General features: G+C 45.8%; 1 protein-coding gene across 1 annotated transcript; it reads left to right on the top strand.

The window, feature by feature from the left end:
• The first annotated feature begins 429 nt into the window (after positions 1-429).
• On the top strand, positions 430-20,799 carry Msrb2 (methionine sulfoxide reductase B2). The gene is made up of 5 exons (XM_005386928.2): positions 430-547; positions 4,832-4,932; positions 10,066-10,142; positions 19,060-19,207; positions 20,108-20,799. The coding sequence occupies exons 1-5, from the start codon at positions 451-453 to the stop codon at positions 20,210-20,212; spliced, it is 528 nt and encodes a 175-aa protein (XP_005386985.1). The 5' UTR covers positions 430-450; the 3' UTR covers positions 20,213-20,799.
• The last annotated feature ends 904 nt before the right edge of the window (positions 20,800-21,703 follow it).

Raw genomic sequence — 21,703 nt, 5'->3', positions numbered from 1 at the left:
AACAATGGCTACATGGAAAAAAAAATCACGCATGCATGTCAAAATAATTATGCCGAGTGAAAGAAGCCAGATAAAATAAGTACAAATTGTATGAGCCCATTCATATACAACTCTGAAAAACGCAAACAAACTGAAACAGACGAGCATTTGGACTCAGGCCAAGCATCAGCTTGGTGCCCTGTGGGGTCCAGCCTCAGTGTGTGTGTGTGGGGCACATTTGCGGGGAAAGGGGGAGGGAAGGTCAAGAGCCAGAGGACAGGTCAGGGAGAGCACGAAACAGGGGAGGGTGGTGGGGGCAGGAAGGCGGGGAGTGAGGGCGGGGCCCAGAGGGGGAGAGGTAGGGACAGGAGAGAGGGTCAGAGGAGGGGTGGGGCGGGGCGTGGCCTGCGCGGCGGGGCGTGGCCTGCGCGGCGGGGCGTGGCCTGCGCGCGGGGGTGCGGACTCTGCGTGATGGCGCGCTTGCTGCGTGCGCTCCCGCTCTGGCCCTTCCGGGAGTCTCCTGGGCGCGTTGTGCGGGGCTGCGCTGGGTCGGAATGCAGGGACACAGGTAGGACCCGGCCTCGCGGGCTCGGCTGCGGCCGCGCAGGTTTCGGTTTTGCTCCCGCGGCCGCCCAAGTTTCGCTCCCATCTGCCTGCGCCCCCGTGGCCTGGCGGGGGCGGGGACACTGAGAATCCCGGGGAGGCGCTCGCCCCGACGTGCGCACGACCTTTTTCAGCGTTTTGCTTTTTGGGTCAACGTGAGTCTCCAGATCCGCGGCGGCCTCGCTTCCCCCTGTGCGCGGGTGAGGAGCGGGCGGGGCTGACGCGGGGTCCCCGGCGCGGCTCTTGCCTCGAGGCTCCGAGCAGAATCTGGCGGACCTGCGCGTGCGGCACCTCGTTTGTTGACGCTTGAGACTGACAGTCACTGTTCGTGGCAGTGAGACAGACTAGGGAAAGTGCGTGTGCGTGTGTGTGTGCGTGTGTTGCCAGGTGCCCTTTGCCCCTTCTTTTCCGGATTGGGCACATTTACACAGCACCAATTGGGAAGGGGACGCCTACCTCACTAGCGTTGTATTTCAGGGTAATTTAGTGCCCCTGTACATTGGCGTTCTGGGAAGGTGCCTAGGGGCCTGCCTCTGACTCCAGTTGCGTCCGTGTCCGTTGACATTCACAGACGACTTTCCCGGAGGCCTACAGTTCAGTTGGGAACGCTTTTCATCCCTTGACGTTTTCAAAATGTAGTGTAAGTACAACAGGCCTTCCATTTGTGGCCTTCCCGAGGCTGCCAGTCTGACGTTTGTTGCAGGCCTGCTGTGTGCCAGGCAGTAATTTGAAGGTGAGAGAAACAGCACACTTCACTCTCCTCATCCCCCTTGGTAGGTTATGGTGGTAGCGGAAACTTCTTCACTCTTGTACTTGGCGCTGTCAGAAGCAGCCTAGTAAATTGCCCTAGGAGCTGAAGTTCTTCAGCCACATTAAAATTTGACCAGACACTGATACATACCAAGAGCTGTGTAACTTATCAGAATAAACTCTTGGGAATTTATTCTAAGGAAATAATTCAAAGGAAGAACGAAGCTGTACGTGCTAAGACATTTTTAACAGCGTTACTCTTAGGAGTCGGAAACTGGCTTCAACCCAGATCAGTTAAGAAAGACTTAAGTAAATCATGGAAGTTCGATTCAGCAAACTCTTAGAAACCCATTAAAAATGATAAGCAGATAGTACTAACTTGTTAATGGCTTGGTTGTCAGTGTACCCAAATTCGATTCTTGGCTTCTTGTCACTGGCTCTGTGTCTGAGCTTGGGTTGCCAAAATAAAATACCATGGACTTAAGTGGTTTAAACAACAGACATTTATTTATCACAGTCCTGGAAGCTGAGACGTCCAAGATCAAGTTGGCGACATATTGGGTTCCTGATACGGGTCCCTTCTCGTAGTTCATGTAACCTAGTGTATGCACGTAGTGACAGCATCAAACTGTAGGAAGCAAAAACTGATAAACCTGCAAAGACAAAAAGAGGAATCCACTGTCATAGTCGGAGACTTTGGTGCCGTCTTGTCAGAAATGGACAGATCCAGCAGTCAAAAAATTAGTAATAGTGTAGTTTAACTCCGTCTCCATCCACCACCTGGGTATAACCGACCTGTATAGAGTACATCACACAGAAGGACCTGAGGACATGTAGGAGTTAGAAAAGAAAAAAGAAAGCAGTGTTAAAGTAAGGGATGGAGCATGGCCAAGAAAAGTGAAGGACTTTCCATGCCAGGACTCTGAAGACTGGTTCAGAATGACTAGGATGCCCAGAAGAGAGGAATTGAAATTGGCAACCATGACTAAGGCACAAAGGACACTGGAAATCACATTAAGAAGTTTGGCATTGACTTTGAGGGTATTAGGTTTAACTGAACAGTATTGGGCCACGAGGAAAAAAAAAAAAACAAAACACGATATGGGCAGGAGGAAGGCATATACATCAGGAAACTTGTAACAATCTGTGCTGGCAGTAAACGTGGTCTAGTCAAGACAGTGGCTGAGAGAATGAGAATGAACGGGTTCCGAAGTTATTTAGAAAGTTGAACCAACAGGACTTCGTGCAGAGAAAAGTGTCCTGTGGCTGATGGTTTGAGTATCTGGCTTGAAACATCATGAGCTAGAGCACATAGAAGAACAGGGTTGTGGGGTCCAGCTCAATAGTAGTATGTTTATCTAGGGTGCATGAGGTCCTGGGTTTGGCCCTAGGCAGTCCTCCTGCACTCCCCAAAAAGGTTGGTAGGTTGGGAAGGAAAGATTATGAAGTTCTGTGCCTATTTGGGGTGGGACATTCAAGTGGAAATATCCAGGTGGTGATTCTATATGGGTCTGGAGTAGCAGAGAAATCTAGGACAGAAGGAAAAATAGATTTGGGAGTTCTCATCCTGTGGTGGAAGTTTAAGCTACTAAGTAGAGAGTAGCTTCAGTGTATAACTTAAGACTAAGTGGGTAATCTTCTCCCTCTGAGATACTCAGCATGTCTAGATGCAGACAGCAGGGAGGAACAATCACTGGATCCTGGTCCTTAGAGAGGCAAAAGGGGATACAACCCAGGAAAACAACAGCTCGTGAACAGAAGCGGTGGTCACTCACTTCATAGCAACGAGATTGAAGGAAGGATGGGTATAGCTGGTGGTTGGGTAGCAAGAAACAGAGATTTTCTGGTTGATGGGTTTTGATTCCTCCCAAGTGGAATCATCTGGTAATAGTAACGTGAGAGGTGGTGGAAACTGTAGTTTAAGGAGAGGAGAGAAGAGCTTGCCATTTGTGGAGGAAAACAAGAGCTAGATAATGACAAAAAAGAAACGCCATTGTTCGTTGAGACACCAGTGAGCCTAGTAACTGAATTTATAACTTTCTTGCACCCAAGGGTTTTAGGGTCCCCTGATGATTCTTGCTTGAATTGGTTATTATTTTGATGGTTGCAAATGTAGCAATTTTAAAAATTCTATCATTCTTTCTGCATTTATTATTTGGCTGCCTATATGATAAATGAAAATCACTGGGAAATTGTAATTGTCGCACAGATGTTTTGCTTTGCTCCCAAGGGGTGAGTTACTGGGAAAAAAAAAGTGCGTCACCTGAGGTATATATACATAGGAAAATCTCAGAAGTATGTTCCTATAATAAGAAAAAAACGCCTGTAGCTTATAAAACAAATATTTTTAAAAAAACTTGTAATATATATGTTTTTTAAAAATCTTTTTAAAATATAAATAAGCATAAGCAATTAACACTACAATCCTGAAAATACATTATTGTGCAGTGTTATAAATTGGTGATGAAGACAAGTCTTTTCTTGCTAACAGGTTATTTAGGACTATTTTTGAGACCAAAAATGAATTTTAAAAATAAATTTACGACATATTTGATATATGGGACCCCACACAACAAATGTTTTTTGTTTGGATACTGGCGGTGAACATAGGACCTCAGGCATGCTAAGCACATGCTCTACTACTGAGCTGTAGCCCTGGCCAGTATCACAGTTGTTTAACATTTTATCTTCAACAGTATGGCCAGGTCCCTAACCTGTCTCACCTCTCTATTCTTATTTGTAAATTGAAGAGTCTGAGAGATTATAAAATCCTTTCATAATCTTAATATTGGATGATTAAAACATTTAGTAAGAGAATTGTGCTTTCAACCTGCTTTAGCAAAAGAGAGTATTGTCGTCATTATTTTGTTTACACTCACCCGCATAAAAGTAAGACAGAAGTTAAAGGAAGTAGGAGAAAGGAAAACACAATATGGACAACATCCACAAAGCATAATAGATGATACAGGTCTCAGTTTCCCTTTCAAAGGTAGGTAGGATAGGAGTCTTTACCAGAAGATTTTTTAATAAAGATCTCCCATGACAAACAGAATGAGAGATATCTTTATAAACCAGTAAGCGAGAGGAGTTTAATAACTCACTAGCTCGGGGTTCTTTTCTATCCAGTCCCTCCACGGCTCCCAGCTGTGTCATGACAGGAACGTTTCTCCAAAAGTGGGGGTGGAGGAGAGGATCAATTTCCCCCTCAGGTATATGAGGATATATTCTGCATTATTACACATTTCAGCTGCTTCTTCAGCTTCTGTGCCCCTAGATGACTAGAAAGCTGGCTCTCTACTTATTACTGATTTCTTATTAAATTAAATAGTCAAAGCATTTTGTACCTGAGCCTTCCGGTTCCTGCAATGAATGAAGTGTGGCAGAGAGGAAGGCATGGGGTTACTCTGCTGGGAGATGGTGCACTTGGGAGAAAGACCAGAGAAAAAGTTCACTGTGCCTTTTGTTTTTAATAACACAAACTTCCTATTTAATAATACAGGGTCTCTTACGCAGCATGAACCGACTCTCACTAAGGCTGAATGGCAGAAGAAACTGACACCAGAGCAGTTCTATGTCACAAGAGAAAAAGGAACTGAACCGGTGAGCTGAGCCAGTGGCTGGGGGTGAGGATTGGAATAGATCATAGATCACCATCCATTCCACGGAGCTGGTCCTCCTCCATTCAGTTGTGCAAACCCAGAGCCTTCCCTCGTCCTATCACCTTCCATCCTCTTTTGCCTCCGTTGTCTATTCTGTGTCCCAAGTAAACTTCCAGTCATGTCACTGCTGAACCCGCTCTGCTCATCTCTTAGTCTCTGACCGTGCAGCCTCCAGCCTTTCTACCACAGCACTGCTTATTCCTTGCCTGGTGCAGTGGTTGATATCCAGATGTCCCAAAGCCTCCCATGTGCCCTTGGGTGGAGCACTGGGGAGGTGATTGGTTCGAGGGAGCAGTTCAATCATCAGTGGCTTGGTCCAGGATGAGTGTATAGCTGACTTGCTGTGGGGAGGCGGGATGGTCGGAAGAGGTGGGTCACTGCGGGTGTGACTTGGAAAGGTTTATCTCTGCCCTGCTCCTCCCTTTCCGTTGTCTCCCTGCCGTACGCAGCTCTGCTGCACCCAGGCCCCTCCACCATGCCATTCTGCCTTGGAGCCAGCCCACTATGGACTGAAATCTTTACAGACTGTGAGCTGAAATAAACCTTCCCTCATTTAACATGTGGATGTGCAGTATTGTGTCTCCACGAAGAGGAAGTAACTAAGACATCGGCTGTCCCTGTACTGCTGCCAAAGTCTTCTAACACAAAGCTGACCACACCACTTCCCAGCTCAGAATCCCCCAGTGCTTTCCCCCTGCTTTCAGGAAAAAAAAAATATTAAATGGCTAATCAGTTCCTAATGGCTTTGCCCTGGATCTCTCACCACGTCCTCAGATCCACCAGTTTTCTTCCGGGTCTCTGCACTGTAAGGCTCCCTTTCCATGTAAGCCCCTCACACCCCAGTTTCTTCCTCTGGCTCCTCCTCCTAATTAACTTAAGCCTACATTTAACTCACTTTCTTCGGGAACCTTTCTCGTAGTCCCAAGTGAGGTTCACTTTTCCCGGTACGTTTCCATCAAGCACTTGCCATTGTCTGTGAGGCCTGGCTGTACCAGGCACTCAAAAAGGAAATTTTTGTGAATATTGAATGACTCTATTAAGATGCAGAAACAGTTACTTAAACTGTATTCACCAATCTTACCATCCCTTTCCTGAGAGAAAACCCTCAGTGGGTCTGCATTATGACACCATTTTTTATACTACTTCTGTTTTTATCAAGTGTTCACTCCTCAACCCAAGTATAGCTGCTACAATTTAGCTATTGAACTCTGTTACTAGATATTATCATTTGTAAAAGGCGAAAGGTTGATACGATCTGAAGAGAAACCAAAGTATGCTATTTTCATTTGTGAAGCAGCCCTGCAGACCACAGAACAGTGGTTTCAGTTGTAGAATATTTCTGTTTCTACCTGCAAAATCCAGGGAGGAGTCCATGTGCACATAGCCTTATAATGATGGTCACATCTGTAGTCTCCGGTACCGGAGTCAGCAGACAGACCGGCAGAGCTCAGCGGATTCTTATGAAATGCTAGTCTTTTTTTTCCAACTTCCTGTGACTGGGATTTGTTTTAATGAAATTTTCATTGAGACCACACTTGCCATTGCTGTAGAGGGCACAAAGGAGCCACACACGATACTCTGTGAGCAGTTGTGTGTCTGTGTGGGATGTCCTCAGCCGTCTCTAATTCTCAGGTGCAGGGCCAGGTAGGATTTGGTGTATACACAGAGCCTGGAAATGCACCCCCAGATGTTTAGGAGAATAAAATCTGTGGTCTTGTGAAACAGATGGTTCCATAGACTCAGTGCATTTGACTATTTTACAAAATGAGTCTCACCCATTATTTTAACTAATGTTATAAATCCCTTTCAGTCACTCCATTTCCACATTTAACTTTTTCAAATACTGCAGAACTGAAAGCCTTAGCTTCTTTAGGCCAAGAGAAGAGAAATAAGACATCAAAGCTTTCTAGTGGGTGACTCCAGATCACTTATGTTCTTTCAATTGGACTGTTATAATATGCTAGCAACCAGTGAAAGAGTCCACGGCCTGGTTGAGCAGTAGCTAAAAGGCGAGCACCAACAGCAGGGAGGTTTTGTGCGGATCCTATCGATCCTTCTCCCGACCCAGTCTCCATAGTGTGTCCCTGCTTGTACCTCTGGGAAGAGGACTCACTTTTTGGTCTTTTGGTTACTGCTTTAGGCAGCAAGAAAGACCACTGAGGTAAGAGGGCAGAACAGAGATATCAGTTGGGGCCCAGGGCCCCCCCTCTGAGGGAAGCCGTTGGCAGTGGCTGTGTTCTTCTGCTGCAAGTGGCAGCTCCTGCAGGGTCCCCACAGCCACAGCCTCCCCAGGTTGTGGCAGCCGCCCTTCCTTGGTCCCACAGGCCTAGTGGGGTATTCTTGCAGCCCCTAGTGCAGGGGATGTAGCGTTTCTCCTTTGCTGGTGTCCATTGGCCCTGTCCCCACCTTTGTGGATAGTCGCATAGGAAGTTATCTGCAGTCGTCTCTTTCTGAGGGTGTTCTCTGCTTCCAGCCCGTATGTTGTGTTGACAGGGTCAGAGAAGGAGCTGCCGCTGGTCCAGACAGATCTTGGAATCCCAGGGACCGTCTTGGACTTCATTTTGTCCCTGAGCCTGGATAGCCAGTTATTTCAGTCCTCTCATGTAAATCATTCTTGAGTCCTTTCTCTCCTTCCGATTTCCAGCCAGAGCAGGGTCACCGTCCAGGCCTGCCTGAGTGACCAACCCCCTGATGGTTCTTTACCTCCAGTGCCTTTTACCCTTGTTCCATTCCATTCTTGGCTTGATGTCAAGTGACCTTTCTAAAAGCCAGCTCTGACCATGTGCGCACACGGTGCTTGTGTCCACCAGGACATGCTTCAGTGTGGTCCGCTCGTAGCTCAGCCTGGTCTGGCCTCTCTTGCCTGCCCAGCATTGTCTTCCTCCTCTCTCTCACCTGGGCTGCTCTGCCCACTGCTCTGAAACATTCTTATGTCTTTTCATTTGATAACTCTTACCAGTCCTTCAAAATTCAGCTTAGTGTTTTGGCATTTTTCTATAAAAAAACACCAATCAGCTGTGTAAGTAGTAAAGATTAAAAAAAAAAAAATCCACTCAATTCAGATAGTGTCTATTGGCGCAAACCTTTATGGAAACTTTCCGCATGGGGAAATGTCCTGAGCTGCCATGCTCCTTGTGGTTACCGTCATGCCCGGTAAGTGCCAGCTCACTTACCTCTTCCAACCTAGCAGAGTCTGTGAGTACAGGAATTGTGCGTTTAAACTTTCTCCCCCATCTGCAATCTTAGCACCTAGCCCAGCACTGAGTCTATACTAGATTGTCTGTAAATGCTAGAATGAGGGCTGTGGCTGTAGCTCAGTTGCAGAGAGCTTGTGTACTTACTTGAGTTCCTGGCTTTGATCTTCAATGCTGCAGATAAATAGCTACTAGAGTGAACAAGTGTGATAGGAGTTGAATTTGGTCCTAAGTAAGTGATAAGACTTGGATGAAGTTAAGGAACAGGAAAGAGGATATCAGGAAGCAGTGGGTAGATGTCATTCATAAAATATTGGCTAAGAATTTCTTTTTATTTTAATATTTATTTTACTTACTATGCCTTGTAGTTCCCTGTCACTTGGGACCATCTATCCCCTGCAGTGATGAAATTAGAGTTTGAATCTTACTACGGTGCCTGATGCCTATCAGTAGACTTTTCTAGACCAGCCTTAGGACAGGAGGTCCTTCGGCAAGTAGGTCCCATTGCCCAAGGTGAAGAACGTAAAACTTCCTTTTGGTCACAGATGCCATCCAGGGCCACTGTTGGGAAGAGGCATTCAAGGGCTGGGCCAGGAAAGACCAGCTCACTACCTGAGGATTTCTGCAGCTAAGTGTAGGGTTTTGGAAGAGGAAAAATATCCAAGTGGTCCTGTGTCGTGGGCTCAGTAGGTTAATTTGAAAGTGTCCATTATGCAGCTTGCAGAAGTGGTGCTGCTAGTGCCACTGCGGGGAATTTGAAGGTTAGACCTGAGAGGTTTTTGAGTTGGGAAATGTGGAGAGGGCAGAAAGGTCCCGCTGGTTTGCTGAGTGGGCCATCACCTGGTGAGCTGGTGGGTGCTTTGCCTTCTCCCCCTTCCCATGAAATTGGGTAACCTTTGCCACTGGGCACCAGGATGCAGACCTTCACAGCATGTGTCTGGCTTTCATTTTTCAGAATTTTCTCTGACAGAGAAAAATGATAAAAGGAATTAGGCAGAAATGACCTTTGTAAAAGACAAAAGCCAGTGTGATCCAGTTTGCCGAGTAATGTTTAAGAATTACTGACTTGGCTTGCTTGTTGCCTTGTGGCCTTCTCAGAATACCTTTGAAAATCTGAAAACTCTTGAAGACACCAAGAGCGTAGTCATTTTAAGTAACTTGTAACCTAGGCATTGGGGGCAGCTAGCTCATCATTTAACGTTTGTTAGATGTGCAGTGACCTCAGCACTGTGTGAAAGATGGCAAAGGCACTGGCCCTGGCCTCACTAAACTGTGCTTTTTATGCATTTCTGTTCGTTGCCCTCTGTGGGAACGGAACCCAGGGCCTCAGGCATGCTAGGCAAGCACTCTCGCCCTAAGCTACAGCCCAACCCCTTTATGTTCCATATTTAATTGGAGATTTCAGAGTATTTTAGACAAGTATGTAGGTTTTTGTTGTTTTAACTCTTTTGAAATGGGAGAGTGAAATCTTATTCAATCACAGAGGATGAGACACAGCTCTCTTGCTTTTTCATGGACTTTGATGTTCATGGATGAAAGGTAGTATAGAAATACAAAGCATTATTATTGTCACAACTTGAATGTTTGACATAGTAAAGGCCAGGCTGTAAATAAATTTGCAGTCTGCTTCATTGGGTGACTGTAATTTTTCTGTCTGGTGATATTATGCTTTGTCAAACTAGTACAAAAATTCCTTAATTTGAAGACTTACCATGGTTGTTTTGTTTGTTTTTGTTTTTTTGCCATGGTGGGGATGGAACCCAGGCCCAGCACATGCTAGGAAAGCACCAAGGAGCCCTTATCTCAGGTTTTAATCTGCTGTACCATCTCCTGCTCGTGATATGGGAAACCGGCACATGATGTATCTCACTCATTTTCAGCCTTTCAGTGGGATCTACCTGAACAACAAGGAGCCCGGAATGTATCACTGTGTGTGTTGTGACAGCCCCCTCTTCAGGTAAGATGAGTCCAGCTCTAGGAGGAGAGAACGCTCCACATTCATACAGTTCTGTCTCATCTGAAGTCTTGAATAAACAAATACATTTTTTTGGTGCTGAGAACTGCACACAAGACCTCAAGTATGCACCCCCTGAGCTGCACCCCCAGTCCCTGCTTGGTCTTGAATTGCCTTTCTCATTTGGCATTGCTGCAGCTGGAAGAGCTGTTCCGAAGCCTGTCTGTCTTGATTTTGTCTTAGCATTTGGAGCAGGAAGCATGACTTCTTCTATTCTTCCTTTATGTCTCCCTGAGAAATAGCAAACAAATAAAACCTTGGTAGAGAGATCTTCAATAAAGCTATTCGAATTTTTTTAGAGGGAAAATATTTAAAGAAATCTGAACCCTAATAGGATTTGCTTGACCATGTGATTAAAACTATACCTCTCTCAGGGAAAATGGATTTATAATTTAATTTAGGAAATGTAGAATTTTATGAGGATAGATTCCACACAGCGTTTGACAGTAGTGAATACCATGCCCTCTTCCATGTAGCTAAAAGTAAATTTAATTGTCCCTTGATTTCAAAGCCTCTTTTAAGTCAATCAGGATCTAAAATCTCTCAACAAAGCCTTTTTTGTTTAGATATGCAGGAAACAATCTTTTTTAAAAAAGTGGATTCAGTGAAGAAGAAAAGAAACATCTTTGAAGTCCTGTTTTTCAGAACTTCAAAGATGTTTTCCTTTCTTTTGCATCAACCCTAAATTGGTTTAGAATAAAATATAAATCAAGCTAGCTCTGTGAATCCTCCATTAGGCAGTGGTTTCTTCTGTCCTTTGGGCTTTGAGCACACTGGCTTTCCTGGCCAGCCGGCTGCTAATGGGTACTGCATTAGGGAAGCCAGACCCCACCTGCAAGGCCGAGCAGCGATTAGGATTGATTTTCCTTTGTGCTCACGGAAGGGCAGGCCTAGGCCCAGACGCCTGCACACTGTTGGGCTCTGGTGAGGTGGTGTCGGGGAGGGCGGCCAGCCTGGGATGGCATGTGGAAAACTAAAAGGAAGTTGATTTTTACAGTGATGTTAGAAAAACAGACCGTTTTCCCCCTGATCTCACACCACAGCTGTCAACAAAGAGACTTCTGTGACTTCAGAAGATGCGGGGATCCCTCCCTGCAGCAAGCAAGCAGTCACTTCTGCAGTGGGCACCTGCTGGGTGTCCTAATCCAGTTCCATTTGGACACTGTCTACCTGGAGATAGCATCAGGTCCTGTAGGCTGAGGGCTCAGTCCCCACGCATCACCCTGCCACCCATACATAAACCAGATGTCCATCGCAAACCCCAGGTTTAGACTTGTATTGCTCACTCACTGGCCGTAAACTGAGGTTCACACACTCTTCTCTTTGGGTGCAATTAATTTGCTTGAACAGCTCATGGGACTCAGGGAAACTTAGGTTTACTGGTTTAAATTAAATTTTATATATATTTACTTGTGGTTCTCCCTGTGTAGTTCAGGCTGGCCTTGGACTCACTGTGTAGCCCAGGCTGGCCTTGAACTCAACATTCCACCTACCTCAGTCTCCTGAGTGCCGGGATTACAGGTATGCACCACCATGCCCAGCTCTTCTTAAATTTGTGTGTGTGTCTTTTTGTTACTAGTTTATTGTAAAGGATATTACAAAGGCTATAGATTAAAAAAAATGCATACAATGAGGTAAGAGAGAAGGATGCAGAACTTTATGTCCTCTCTGGGGACACCTTCCAGTTATATATACAAGGCTCTCCAGCCCTGTCCTTTTGGGTTTTTGTGGAAGCATTGTTCCATAGTCCTGGTTGATCAATCATTGGCGATTGGTGACCAGTTTAACTTCCAGCCCTTCTCCTTTCTGGGAGGTTGAGAATGAGACTGAAAGTCCCAACCTTCTACACGTGCCTTGCTTTTTTCTGGTGACAGTCCCCACCCTGAAGCTACGGAGGGGCCGCCAGCCAGCAGTGAGCTCATTAGCATAAAAAGACACATCTTTCTGAAGACTCCAAGGATTTTAGGTGTTGTATATGCCAGGGAATGGGAGGAATACCAAATGTGTACTTAACAACAGCACAGCAATAAATGCGAGGCTCATATTGCTATTACGTATTCCTTGACCTTTCCTTCTGTGAAAGGGGAGAAGTAGGACAGTAAGTTGGCCAACTTGCTTTCAGCCGAAGGACCTTTTTGCAGAAGTGTTACCGCCTGGTCGTCAGACAGATGTTGTGTGTCTATTTTTGGACTGTGATGGGAAAAGATGATAAGCCATTCTCATAAGAGCACTCTTCCAAATGTTAGTCTTTGTCCTTCCACTTCACTGGGGTCCAGTTTCCAGTTCTTTAAAGAGGAGGCCCCGCCAGTGGCTGCTGTATTAGCCCAGTGCTAGTTCAAATTAAGAAAGTTAAGTGGTGCACTCCAGGTCACTGATGTAACAAACAGCCCAAGCTAATAGGAACACTAGCTGATTCTTCAAAAGCCTGTTTACCATGTGGCCAGTTGAGTGAATCACCAATTCATGTTTCTTTTTAAACATTTAATTTTAGTTGAAAAGTTTCAGTTTTTTAAATTTTTGAGTTTGTGTTCCATTTTCCTGCTGCTGCTGTAGCTAAAACTGAGGGAAATAATATATCTTCATGTGGGGTCAGTTTCCCATTACTATAACAACTACCTGGTGTAATCAACTTACAAAGAGAAGAAGTTTGGGCTTACAGTCTCAGACCCATGGTTGGTTGGTCCTCTGTTGCTATAGCACATCATGGCCAAAGTGTGTGGTGGAGCAGATCTCCCTGTCAGCCAGGAGGGCACATGCCCAGTGATCTACACCCCTCAAACCAGGCCCCGCTTTTAAAGGTTCTCCTACCTCCCAATAGTGCCAAGCTGTGGGCCACGCCTTTAATACATCGGCCTCCAGGGGATACTTAAGATCCAAACCATAGCAGTTCATGAGAATCATTTGTGCCATGATTTCCAGAATATGCTTCTTTTCAGTACAAGGAATTAAGCCCAGAGCCTTTGCACTGAGCTTTATCCCCAGCCCTTTTAAATACATATTTTTTTCTGTGACGGTTTAAGTTACCCAGTCTGAGCTTGAACTTGTGATCCTCTTGCTTCAACCTCCCAGAATATTGGGATGGCAGGCGTGTGCCACCATTCCCAGCTAAGAATGTACTCTTCTTAAAGATGCATCCACATACGGTAAAGGGGGGAAGGCTGTCTACGTGGACACCCCAGCTCCACTGCAGTGTGGTCTTGAGAAAGTTTCTTAACCTCCATGTGGCTAGATTTCTGCACGTGGGAAATGAACATACTAATAGTATCCAACCCATAAAGTGATTGTCGTTGGGAGAGGAGAGGAGTCACAGACACAAAGAGGAGGCCACATGAATATGGAAGCAAAGGTTGGAGTTGGCTACAAGCCGAGTACTAGACGGCATCCAGAAGCTGGGAGGTGGCCTGCAGGGTTTCGCAGAGGTCCTCGGCAGGAGGAAGTGTGGCCCACTGATGCCTTGAGCTTGGACCACAAAAGCCTCCAGAACTATGAGAGCCTCCCAGCCACCCTGTGGTAAAATGCCATAGCCACCCTGGGAAACTACTATGGAGGTGCTCGGCGCAGACCTCCTGACGGGTGGATTAATAATGTCTGTGCTGCTGCTCCGCAGCTGTAGCATCACAGTTATGACACTGTTGTGAAGTCACTGCAGAAATGCGAGAGAGGCCACCACAAGTGCTTGAGCATTTATCGTAAGCACTGGGCTCAGTAGTTTGCAAATAGTCCTTACAGTCCATTGAATAGATGTGCAAGCTGGTGCCTCCAGTCTTCTAAGTAACTTGTTCCAGGTCACTGTCTTGAGTCTGTTTCCTGTTGCTCTATCAGAATACCAGGTAGGAGGTGATTTAGAAAGAACAAGTTGATTTGGGCTCATGCTTTAGGAGGCTGGGAGTCCAAAGCCGTGATGCCAGTATCTGCTTGACCTCTAGTGAGGGCAGATGAGTGTGTGCAAGAGACAAAGTGTGAACAGCAGCCTTGTTCTATAGCAACGTGCTTTCGTGGTAACTAATCCAGTCCTGGGGGGACTGCTTTATTCCCTCCTAGAGACCTAAAAGCCTCACCTCTTCAAACCTCACCTCAGGGGGAACACCATATTCATACTACCACAGTCTCATCTGGTAAGTGGCAGTGCTGGCTTCCTGTTCCGCAGGAGCCTGTACAGTACACTTCCTCAGGGAGCGAAGCACGCCAGCAGTGAAAGACCTTCTGGGTATAAGCCAGGAACTGTGTTCGCATACGCCATTTCGTCAGACCCTCAGCAGCTCTCTGTGGTGCTGTTATTCTCATTTCCCATGAGAAAACTGACTCTTGGGAAGATTAAATAACTTGTCCACGGTTCTGCAGCTGCCAGCCAAAATGCGAGGCTATGGGTCTCCAAAGTGCACACTCTACGATCCAAATTTCTGTAAGTCACTTTGGCAGTGCCCTGTAACGGGGCCAGCTTTCTGGATTGCAGGCATAGGTCCCAGGGAAGACAGACCCAGCCTCTGGGACATGGCTGGCCGGCAGGCTCCCTTTCCAGAGCCTCATTCCCAGCCACATCTGTCAGACTTACCATGTCCCCCATGACTGTATTGTCAGTGGCATGAATATGGTGCATGTTTTGTGTGTGTGTGTGTGTGTGTGTGTGTGTGTGTAGAGTAGAGATTGAACCTAGGGCCTTTGCACTGAGCTGTATCCCCAGCTCTTTTAAATTTTATTTTGAGTCAGGGTCTTACTGAGTTGCCCAGACAGGACTCAAACTTGCAAGATTCCTATGTGAGCTTTCCAGGATGCCACCCTGCCTGGCTGTAGTGTACATTGGGCATTTGCTGCCTGTCCTGGTGAGAGCCTCTGAGGCAAGGACTTTAGGGTCAAGAGCACTTTCCAGGATGTCAGCACATTCCCCAGGGCTTCCAGACTACCTTGCTACCCTTAGAATTAGATGGCTTTGCCCTCCTCCCCAGCCTTCTCTATCTCCCTGCCCCCCACCAAACTGGTTCTAGAAAGGTTTATTAAAATGTGTTGTGAAATCATATATTTCATGGTCCTACATTGTATTAGACAGCTTTTTGTCACTGTGACCAAGTACCTGATATCCACAACTTAAGGGAGAAAGGTTTATTTTGGCTCAGCGTTTAGCCCATGGCTGTCTGGCCCCAAGGCAGAAATGGCATGGTGAAACAGCCTGGCAGAGGAGAGCCTTTGGCCTCATGGTGGCCAAGAAGCAGAGTGAGCAAGGAAGAGCCAGAGAGAGATGGGTCTGGGGACAGGATATACTGTACCCTCCTCTTCCTCCTCGTTTTCAGTAACTAGGGATGGAACCCGGGAGCGGTGTATCACTGAGCTACCTCCCCACCTGTAGGTATGTGTGTATATGTATGTAAGCATGTGACAAGGGTTTCACTAAGTTTCTCAGTCAGGACACAAATTTGCAATCCCCCTGCCTCACCCTCCCTCAGTGCTGTGTCACCCTCCCTCAGGCTTGTATCACCTACCCTTCCAGGGCATGCCCTCGGTGACCTCCTTCCTCCAGCTGAGCCCCAGCTCTTGAGCGCACTTATGAACTCATTGATGTGTTTGATGTGCTTGGTGCCCTCAGGATCCTATTGCCTTCCAGAAGCCCCACCTCTGAGCGCATGACTTTCAGGGGACATTTTAGATCTAACCATAACATAAATCTGAACATGGGAGGAAACAACCCAATGCAGGTGCACTTTTTGTATACCATCCTGGTGTCCTACCTGTCCCAAGGAACTGAGTAATACTGTTTAAAAACTTCTCAAATGAATGGTAATTCTAACTGGTGAGAGTTAGGATTGTCAGCAACCACCACATGCCTCTGCTGTTGCTCTGGGGACTGTGGAAAACCCAGAAAGGAGGAACAGCAAGTCAGATGAGCAGAAAACTAAGCAAAAGAAAAACCTCGTAGAATATATGCTCCACAGTGGTTTTAATCTTTCAAAGATGAGCCTTGCAATCTGCTAATTATTTAAATAAGTACATTGGAATCTCTAATTGGCCGTAGTATTTAGATTTTCATTCTTAAATGTGCTATGTCAGGACTCTCGTTTTACTTGGTAAAATCTCCAGATTCTGCTAATTATATTAGTAAAGGTTTATTGTTTTCCATGAATGCTTTAATGACTTTTTATTAGTCTTAGATTCATTCATTTAACAAACTTCATTATATTCATAATTCTTTATCAGGATTCTTTTTATAGTCATTTTTATAATGTTGAGGATGCGGTTAAAAGATGCTCACGATGGTTTTCCATGGTCACAGTGGCCAAGTGAATACTTTGTTTGGTTTTTTTGCTATTCTGTACTGGTCATCAAACCCAGTGCCTCATATGAATTAAGGGATTGGTCTTCCATTGAGATACACCCCAACCCTCAGGTCAGTATTTTTTAACCCTTGAAAAATGGTTGCAAAGAACCCAACCCAAATGTACAGACTCTTCTAGTCAGGCCCATGGAGGATCAAATTTCATGAAAATCTGTTGTTACTATTATTACAGTCATATTCAAATAACAGCTATGGGTTTATTTCTATACCATGTATCAAACACTATTCTAAACACACCGTAGGAAGAAAAGATTGCAGAAAATCTCAGCAACCGTATGAGATAATAAAGTGTGGCTGCTTGAACCCTGAGGTTTCAGATTAAGTAACTTCCCAAGGACATACAGATGTAACAGCATGCATCTGCACCCAAGTCTTTTGGAAATCAAGCCCTCCCTCCTAAAGAACACACTCGTGGTTATCAAAGAGGATCCCTGAGGACTCTTGGGACCTTTCTAGGGGATCTGCCAGATACTTCTTTTCCCAGAGCATATCCATCCATATGAGGTCACATCTTTTTATTTTTGTTGCTGTGAATAGGACCCAGGGCCTTGGGCATGCTAGGGAAGCGCTTTACTGCTGACCCCTAGCCTCTTCCTGAAATTTAATCATAGCAACACTGCAACTGCGATTGTTCAGGCACATAAAGATTCAGTTGTCTTTTCAAACCAGACAATTAAAAGATTTGCAGGGTTGTAAATCAGTACAACCCTTGTCACTCAGTGTCTGTTTCATTTTGGAAAAACTATTATCATAAAAGTGTAGTGTTAACATGTCATGCATTTGTTATTTTTAATGACTGCAAGTTTAAGTTCTGTTATAATTTCTGATTTGCCAAGTATTGACAAATTCAGCTTCTGTAAGCAGGAGCTCCCAGAAACCTGTAGTAATTTTAAGGTGTGGAGGGGTCCTGAGACCAAATTGCGGTCCCACTGTCCGTTTCCTGGGGAAGTTTTTGCTCCCACTTGAGCTTCTTTCCAGGTTCAGCATCTAGGGATTCAATTATTCACCACTCTTTTCTTGTTTGTTCAGTTTCTGCAGGATTTAACTTTCAATTACTTCTTGCTTAGATAGAAAGAGCCATCTCTCTGCCATCTTAAACTTTTTAAAATCTATTTCCCTAGTGCCATTTACAGAGCTTATCTGTTCAATCTCTTAGAGAATAGGGTCTTCGTTTAAATATTTTTCTGGGGTGTGTGGTGCTGAGGGTGGAACCCAGGGCCTTTGCATACCAGGCAAGTGCTCCAGCACTGGAGCATCCTCAGCCCTAGAATGGGGTCTTTGGTGAGTAGGGTTGCCTGTTGACCTCCTCCTCTTCTTGCCAGCTCCTGTGCCCTGCTCCAGGCTTCAGCATCTGTGTTAATCGGCTTCCCATTGCTGTGGTGAAATACCTGAGATAAACAGCTTATAAGCAGGAAAGATTTATCTTGAACATAGCTCTGTGGCTTGTAAGCCTGTGTTGAGCAGCAGAAAATCATGGCAGGGAATTGTGGAGTAGGGCTGCTCGCTTCCTCAGCTCAGAGGCAGAGTGAGAGAGGATGGGGCTTGGGGACAAAGTTCAAGGACACACTCCGGGGACCCCCTTCCTCCAGCTGGGTCCCACCTCCTGCTGCCCACTGCTTCCTCTGCCCATAGAGCTGTGGACTTATTGATGGATGAACCTGTCGATGAGGATAGAGCCCTCATGATCCAGTCACCCCCAGATGCCCCACTTCTGGGTGCTACTGGCTTGGGGAGCTTGTGGGTGACATTTCAGATCAAATAGTCACTGGGCCTTCAGAAACTTCCCTGGCTGGCCTGGCTTGACTGTAGTGATTGATGCAGGGTACCCAGCTTTACTTACCATGGGGTGTTCTTCAATACTGACCATGTGCCACTACTGTGCTCAGTTGTACACCACACTCCACTAAACACCCAGGATCCTCCAGATATCTATGTAGGGTGGATATTATTGTCCCCATTTTACAGGCAAGAAAACCAGGCCTTCAGGAGGTCGAGGAGCTACCTAATTTCACACTGCTAAGAAGTGGCAGGCATAGCTTTGCATCCCCATAGGCAGTCAGGCTCCTGCATTTAGATAATCTCAAATTTCTGTTGCTAAAGGGAATGTTGTATCAGACATGACATTTCTCTAATGTGCCAAGATGATGCGAACCTCCCTTGAGCGCTGTTAACTTCTTTTTGATTTTCCCTTTTCTGATTTTGGAACACATGGGTTTGATCTGCGGTTCCCAGTATGCGACACTGTTCACAAAGCTCCTAGTGTTTTTAGGTCCTTTAGATCAGACGTGGAGAAAGAAGCCAGAAGCATCAAAGGAACAAGGTGTCCTTTCACCGCAGCTGGGCAGGGTCCTTCACAGTGAAGGTGCAGTGGGACAGTTATGTGGAACTGGTCATTCATGTAGCAGAGTTGGGACTTGGGGCAGAGGAACAGCAGGAAGCAGCCCTGCTAGCTGCAAGAAGGCAGGGCATTAAACTCTCCTGACATGTCAGCAACAGCATTGGTAACAGCCGTGGTGTCGGGACTGTCTTCCACAGCTCGGAGAAGAAGTTCTGCTCTGGCACTGGATGGCCTTCGTTTTCTGAGGCTCATGGTACATCGGGCTCAGATGAAAGCCATGCAGGGATCCTGAGACGTCTGGACACCTCGTTAGGGTCAGCTCGAACAGAGGTTGTCTGCAAGCAGGTGGCGTGTTTTGCTTTGGTTTGTTTTCTCGGGTGCTGCACCAAGTGCCGTGGGGGGGTCTCCTGTCCTTGGCATGGCTGCTGTTTCTCCACAAGGCACTTTGTCCTCAAAGTACGTTGGACTTCTGCTCATGCCCGTAGTGATCACTCTCTGCTATTATTCTGGGTGCTGCAGGTAAAAGGCGCCTGGGCCACTTTCTGAAGTGCTTTCCTGGCTCTCTCCTTCCCCAGAGATGGAACGGGATAGGGTCTGAAGGAGAGGAAGAGCTGCCCTTGTACACCCTTTTGAGCAGGGACAGGCAGCAGGAAGGCCCTGTGTAGTTGCATCTCCTGTCATCCCCACTGTGTACCGTGTCACCCTTGTGCAGGGTGATACTTGGGGAACAGCAGCACCCGGCTCCCTCTGTGAGGCTGGTATTGGGGAGCAGGTTAAATCCTGACAGCAATTTCACTTTGATATCTTTGGGTGCTCACATTTTCTGATACAGCAGTTTCATCAAGCAGCAAAGGCAAGCAGCTGAAGTATCGTTTTGCCTTTAGTAACAAATGATAATAGTACAGAGTCTACAATATTATTTAGTACTTGTTCAGGAATTGTTGTTTCACTTGCACTGTGCCGGTTAACCATTGCAGCAGCTCTAGTATGTATTGCCCCACTTTGGAGAGGAGTAAGTCAAGGCTAAAGTTTAATGCTTTGTTGATTTTTTCATTGGGAAAAGAGGGCTATTTGTCACTACTGTGTTCTGCATTCTTCTGTTTCTTAATGAAATTCTGGTACAAAAGACTGTTTTTCAGGCGCAGATGCTAAACTCTGGAGTGGGGTGGCCACGCAGGGTTTGTCTGTCTGGCTTTGTGTAACGGTCTCTTTCCGCTGGGACTGACAGAGGCTTCTCTCCTGCAGTGTGAAGCTCATCTTGGCCACGTGTTTCCCGACGGACCCGGGCCTAGCGGTCAGAGATTTTGTATCAACAGCGTGGCCTTGAAGTTCAAGCCAAACAAACACTGACCCTTTCCAGGGCCCACCCCCAGGCCTCTCCTTCACGCATATCCTTGATTTTCATAATCCAGACGGATGACTTGTTTTGTTTGCTGTTTTCTGCTGGCTCCAAGCAAGGCACAACTTCTCCTATTTTCCTGTAGTCTGGCCCAACTCCTCCTTGGGCTGTGGGATTTCACAGAGGGGCAGCTCTTTCCACCGTCCGCCTTCCCAAGGTATGGGGTAGGGCGACAGGGTGGGAGCGCTTGTGGGACATCAGGAGGGTGATGGATAGGAACCAGGCAGTTCCTCCAAATGCCCCTGAGCTTGCCGTTGTAGTTTCAGGGACATGGGAACCCTGAGCGATCCCAGCATTGCAGAGTAGGTCTGGGGAGGAGCTGTGCGTTGGGAAGCACATACTGTGATGATGAGATGTGTGATGTATTTGCCAAATTTTTAATGTCACAGACATTCTCCTTTCAACCCTACTACCCACAAATTGGCCTCAATGTGAGTTTGTTAAGATTCTGTTGATTACAGTGAAACCTTCACCCTTATACCTTCTGGCTACACATTTAAACTTTAAAATGTTCAAATAAAATATTTACTGAAATTAATGTTTGCTTTTTGTCTATGAATTTGTTCTTTTATAAACATGACTGGAAGCAAAAATGACAAAAAAAAAAAAAAAAAAAAGAATCAGAATGCTTGGTAGTGGGCATCTGGTTATACCAAGAGGCATGGTAACTCTAGTATTTTACAAATCAAGCCTTGAATAAGTTGTTACAATGGTATTTAAATCATTTCCTTGCACCTTTATGGGCAGAAAGGAAACAGTTATTTGTTCTCCTTACTGCCTTGTTAAACACCTCTTTGACCCTTCTTTTTGTGGCTTTCCTGGAAAACCTATGGTGCGTCCTTACCTTGTTACTGCCATGTGCAAATCCTGACTTATTTTTGGTTCTCTGAGGATGTAACCTTAGACCATGAAGTCCATTCGCCTGCCTTCACACTTTGTGTTAATGTTGCCATATATGTGATACCATACATTTTAAGCCTCCAAATTATCATTAATGTAGAGTTGATCTTAATTTGTATTCACCTACATATTTGCCCATTTGGTTGCTCTTTTGATCCTGCAGTTGCATGTTTCCTATGGGGCTATTTTTCTTCTATCCAAATAATTTCTATTTTTTTTCCTTGTAGTTCATGTTTCCTATTGATGATTTATTTTTTATTGGTGATTAAATATTTTCTTTCCCTCTCCTTCCTCCCTCCCTGCCTCCTTCTCTCCCTCCCTCTCTGTTTCTCTCTCTCTCTCTCTGCTGTAGATCGAACCCCCAGATCGAGCCTCATGCATGCTAAGCAAGTGCTGTTCCACTGAGCCACAACCCTACCCTTCTTCCCATTTTTGAAGAATATTTTTCCTGGGCATATAATTTAGAGTTCTAAATTTTTTTTTCTTGCTATTGCTCCAGCACCGTTGTTGACTTTCTTGAATTTCCTTGGCATTTTCATCAA

This window comes from Chinchilla lanigera, unplaced genomic scaffold, assembly GCF_000276665.1.
Source record: "Chinchilla lanigera isolate Chin_1 unplaced genomic scaffold, ChiLan1.0 scaffold00028, whole genome shotgun sequence".
Lineage (NCBI taxonomy): Eukaryota > Metazoa > Chordata > Mammalia > Rodentia > Chinchillidae > Chinchilla > Chinchilla lanigera.
The sequence above is the reverse complement of the archived record's forward strand: the minus strand, read 5'-3'. Positions and strand labels throughout refer to the sequence as shown.

Coding starts and splice junctions, on each gene's coding strand:
- Msrb2 (XM_005386928.2), top strand. CDS start 451: ATGGCGCGCTTGCTGCGTGCGCTCCCGCTCTGGCCCTTCCGGGAGTCT. Junction 548..4,831: donor GTCGGAATGCAGGGACACAG/GTAGGACCCGGC, acceptor TTAATAATACAG/GGTCTCTTACGCAGCATGAA. Junction 10,143..19,059: donor TGTGACAGCCCCCTCTTCAG/GTAAGATGAGTC, acceptor TGTCTTCCACAG/CTCGGAGAAGAAGTTCTGCT.